The sequence below is a fragment of the Morone saxatilis genome, unplaced genomic scaffold (assembly GCF_004916995.1).
Source record: "Morone saxatilis isolate NCDOM2014 unplaced genomic scaffold, NCSU_SB_2.0 Contig3, whole genome shotgun sequence".
NCBI lineage: Eukaryota > Metazoa > Chordata > Actinopteri > Moronidae > Morone > Morone saxatilis.
In genome coordinates this window covers 3,753,804-3,758,505 of record NW_023339873.1, presented here as the reverse complement: position 1 = coordinate 3,758,505, position 4,702 = coordinate 3,753,804, and the positions used below count along the sequence as shown (strand labels likewise).

Here is a 4,702-nt window from a genome sequence, read left to right as displayed (position 1 = left end):
CGTGTTTCTTCATGGCGGTCTTGGCGTGTCTCACCGCCTCCCAGGGGCTGGGGATGTCCAGGAAGACGGCGTCCGCCACCCCGGTCACTCCGAACCCGTCCTTGCACACGTCCTGGTTCCTGACGGTGACCAGACGATCCACGCGGTGCTCCTTGAACTCCTCGGCCGCCTTCTCCGCCCGCTGCTGGTGGAACTCCACCGTGTGCAGGTGACCTGTGGGCGCGATGGTGCGCAGGATGGCGTGGGAGAGCGAGCCGCTGCCGGTCCCTACAACACAGACGCCACAGAGACGGATGAGAACAGCAGGGACTCCAAAAGCATTATGGGAAAGTCCATAAAAGCACACATGAACAGGTTTTTCTTGCTGTAATCACTTCCTAATGGACAAAAAGGTATTCACCAGTTAATACGAGGCTGCAGCAGTCTGAGTTCATCAGATCACGCTGGTATCGTCCAAAGTTACAGTGTTTTTAGAGTGAAATTCCTCTTTTTCTTCTCACTGCAGCTCAACAGGGAAACATAAAGTTACAAAGATTGCAACTGTGGATGATAAACACGTTATTTGTCTCACCCCGACTGCTGAAACCTCACATTAACGTCACATAAACAGGTATTATATATTGTATGTTTTGCACTGTGTTGATTCTGTTGATCTCTTAATGTCCAGTATGAAGCGGAGGAATGATTACAGTAAAACCCTGCTTCAGTCTCCCAGGAACATGTTTATATTGTGTATTTACTCTCTGCATATACAAGCTGTGGGTCTCTGTTGCTTTGTTGTTCAGCAGTAAGTTTTTATAAAGTAACTCATGTTTTGGGTATTTTGAACTCGTTAATGGCTTCGCGTATTAAAAATAAAACTGTTGATTTAACTGCCCAGTGCTTGTAAAACATCGAGCAGATAACGTCTCTCTCTCTGCTAAATGAGTCAGTGACTGTTAATAAGCTGGGCGGCACACCCAAGTAAATCTATGTTAGTCAAAGACTGAAGTTAGTTCAGACTTAATTAGTTAATATGATCTGATTACGATCAATCGGACCTCCCTTACAACACTGGACACGCAGACTTTGCTCACATTATCAGGTCTTCACACCAGATAAAGAAATAAAAAAAGGTCCAACTGTAACTCAACACTTTCTTTTCCAAGTAAAGTTTGGAAACATAAAACCTCAAACTTGTGTCCTGTTTTGTCTCAGAAATGACGTTTAAAGCTTCCCTCTACTCCGATTTAGTCTAAAGAGAGAGCTCACAGCTGTTACTACAACACACACCCACATCTTCACACTGGCTCTCTCTCTCTCTCTCTCTCCACCCCGGCTGATAAGTGGACGCTACATTTCTGAGTGGGCCCTCTTTGCCCTGCAGTGCCCCGGGTTGGTCCTTAATGCCCGCTAATATGCCGTTCTGCTAAAGAGGGATGTGAGTGTGTGTGTGTGATTTCACAAGAGAGGAAATAACACCGGTCACGTGACTTGCAGTTAAGACAGGGGTGGAGGGAATGAAACACGGAGAACACTCGCTAGATCCCCATCATCCGACCCTCTTCGTCTTCGTCTTCTCCTGACATTACGTCACCGCCTGCCTTTGTTCGTGCGGCGACAAAGAGGCCTATGTTTCCCCCTTTAGCAGCGCTTTGACTTGCTGAAAGCCTCGCACTGCCGAGCCGGATGGTGCGTGGCTGGAAACAACAGTAAATGGGAAACTGTGAATGAATGTAAACCGCAATAATGAGGACACACAGACGTAAACAGGCAGATTTAAGTTGCGGAGAGCGTGCTGATAACTCTCAGATACGCTTTCTATTTGAATTACCTCGTTAGTGATAAAGAAAACTTGATCACACAGGACTAACGGTGCTGATTGCCTGTTAAAATAATAGACGATGTATGTATGATGTGATGCAACACAAAAGTCCTGAAATGAACACGAACGTTTTCAGTGTTTATAGCGAGATGTGGAGTTTGTGTATTTTCAAACTGCATTATTATCTTCATTAAGGAGGTTAGCTGGATTACTCAGAAACTACTCGACAGATTTCAGTGAAATCTGGTGGAAAGTTGGACCAGAAACAAACAGATCTTTAGTTTGGGAGCAATTATTTGGCTTATAATGAGTACAGACCAAAAACATTTCACTTTTTCATAAAATTGGTCCAATCTTTACCACATTTAGTATATAAAAAGAACACCATACCAAAGTAGTAGACAGCTGCTATCGCTGGTGTAGTAATAGGTACGGTGGACAGTGAGGGTCACAGTGATGGTACCTGGTCCCAATTTACCGGCTTTTGCCGCTTGGTGGGTGTTAATTTTAGACCCTGCGATGTGTTCAAAGCTCCAACTAATAACTATTTTCACTACAAATGCATCTGTCAATTACTATTGATTACTCAATTAATGTATTCTGTAAAATGTCAGAGTTTAGTGATGGCTGGTGTCTTGAAATGTCGTATTATGTCTGATCAACACTCAATAACGAAGATTCTTCGCACCTGAGAAGCTGGAACCAGGTAAATGGATACGTTATGTAAATGGTTTAAAAGATTAACTGAAATCTCAACAACAAGCACAATTTGATCTCATCTATATGTGGCGCTACAGCAACATAATATTTCCATATGATCCATTAGACCCACTCTAGAAACTGCATCCTCACAGTGTAACCAGAGGAAATGGCTGCGCGGCTCCAGCAGAGCTCTGAGCCCAACGCTGTCTGAACTACATCTGCATAAACATTCGATCAATCAGCACAGAACCAACTCTGGACCTCAGGCTTCGAGCCAGCGTGCTGACGGGTTCAGTTTCCATCCTGGTGTACAGGAAGTCCACCGCAAATACATCGAAGGTTTTGTGTAAAATCATGTCAGAAATTTGTAAATACAAAATGAAATGTGATTATAGAGCACAAATCTTTAGCCTTCGTTCTAAAAATGGCATTTTTTCCGATCTGCTGAAGCAACTGAGTGCATAAAGTGCCTTTCCCACCCAAAGGGTGGAAACCAGGGAAAAGGGCTAATTTGATTTAAAAAAAGAGATCTGGAGCTTTAACTGTGTTTGTATCCAAAGACAAATTATTATATTGAAAACATGAGGCAGTCCGTCCTACAGTCAAACAACAACTTCTCTCTGAACCAGGACTGCTTATCATCTGTTTGCACTTCCAGCCTGAAACACAGTTTACTTCAGGTTACAGATGACAACACATTACTCAATATCAGTTATTAGTTCCACACGAGCCAAAAGCACATCAGAAGACAGAAAGTCACTGAACAACCGCAGCTGCTGCCTGAACTCATCGTGTCAGCTGTGTGGAATCAGTTAAACTTGGAGAAGAATCACGAGAAGGACAACGATGAAGTTGTTCTTGCAAGAAGCGCCAAGAACACGAGCGATGGAAAAAAAAAAAAAAACAAGAAGACAAAAACTGCTCGAAGCAAAGACGAAGCATGAAAGCAACAAAACCAGAGAGAGGCGATCGTGACGAACTCTTTCCAAAGTTAAAAATGTGAGTCGGAGCAGCTGTTGAGTCATTTTTGTGAATCAGTACTGGAATTTGGGCGTTTTGACTTTTTAGAAACATGCTTATAGATCTCGACACAGTGAATATTAACAGCTTCTTACTAACTATTAAAGAGGAAATACGGCTGCAACTAAATGCTAACAACCTCACAATGACAAGAACAGCGAGAGGATCCCCAAAGTTATCAGGATTCATCATCTGGGGACCAAGAGTGTCGTTACATCTTCTTCCATCCAACAGTTCTGCAGTTCTCGCACTGCAAAACAAACAGCACTGTGTTAGTATCAGTGTGGTCTGTCTGCGTTAGTCCATGAAATAAAGAAGTTCAAGGTTTCATAAAGAGGAAACAGAACTTTCTTTGACCCCTAAGACGTGTGTGTCAATATTTGGAGGTGGTTTGTAAAGAGCAGGTGGCCACATTAACCAGCAGCTCTTTATTAAAGATAGAAACTGAACTCTCTCTGCAGTTTATATGTAGGTGTACAGAGGAGCGTTTGCAGAGAGCGTTACACAAATGATGATGACGAATCGCCCTTTAATGAGAGCTTTGCTTTGATGCAAATGGTCAAGGCAAACCCGTGACTCATATCAACGTCTCTAATCTGCTCACAGAACAAGACGTGAAGTCAGCGGGGGTGGAGGACGGCTGACCTGAACTGTAGGTCATCCCTGCTCTCTGTTCTCCATTTACAGTAACAGTTAACGTCCTCCCGTCATTAACGCTGTCTCTGTAGCTCTGAGTAAAGCACTCAACCTCCTAAGTGTTGCAGTGAGTCAGCTCGCAGGTCAACTGTAGGTTGTTGTTGGTCTTGAGAGCGACTCTGCAGGAATAAAGGAAGGTCTGACCACTGTTTGTTTTTAGAAGAGCTGAAGACGCAGAAATGTACATGTTTCTGTATTTAAGCTTAATAATTACACCGTCATGAAACCACATTAATGGAATTTCTTCAGTCAGTCTATCACATCAGCAGTGGATGAGATCTAATCCACTGCTGACCCAATATGTTGGTAATATTATCTTTAGTTCTGAACAGTTTCTGTCCTTTTCAGATAGGGATGTCCGATATTCGCTAAAAAATGTAATATCGGGAATTATCGGTATCGGGTTTTTATAACCGATGTTTGTTCTGTAGGCTTCAGCATTTCCGAGCCTGCATGAACGCAGCATGGGACGTTTACCGG

The 4,702-nt window shown here is 43.3% G+C and overlaps 1 protein-coding gene across 1 annotated transcript in view; it reads right to left on the bottom strand.

Moving 5' to 3' along the window:
• trmt61a (tRNA methyltransferase 61A) overlaps positions 1-4,702 on the bottom strand; it is a gene marked incomplete at its 3' end in the record, with an annotated part of 9,358 nt that continues 4,656 nt past the window's right edge. Inside the window, 1 exon segment of the mRNA XM_035673397.1 lies at positions 1-267. Within this exon segment, the coding sequence (XP_035529290.1) occupies positions 1-267 (267 nt within the window).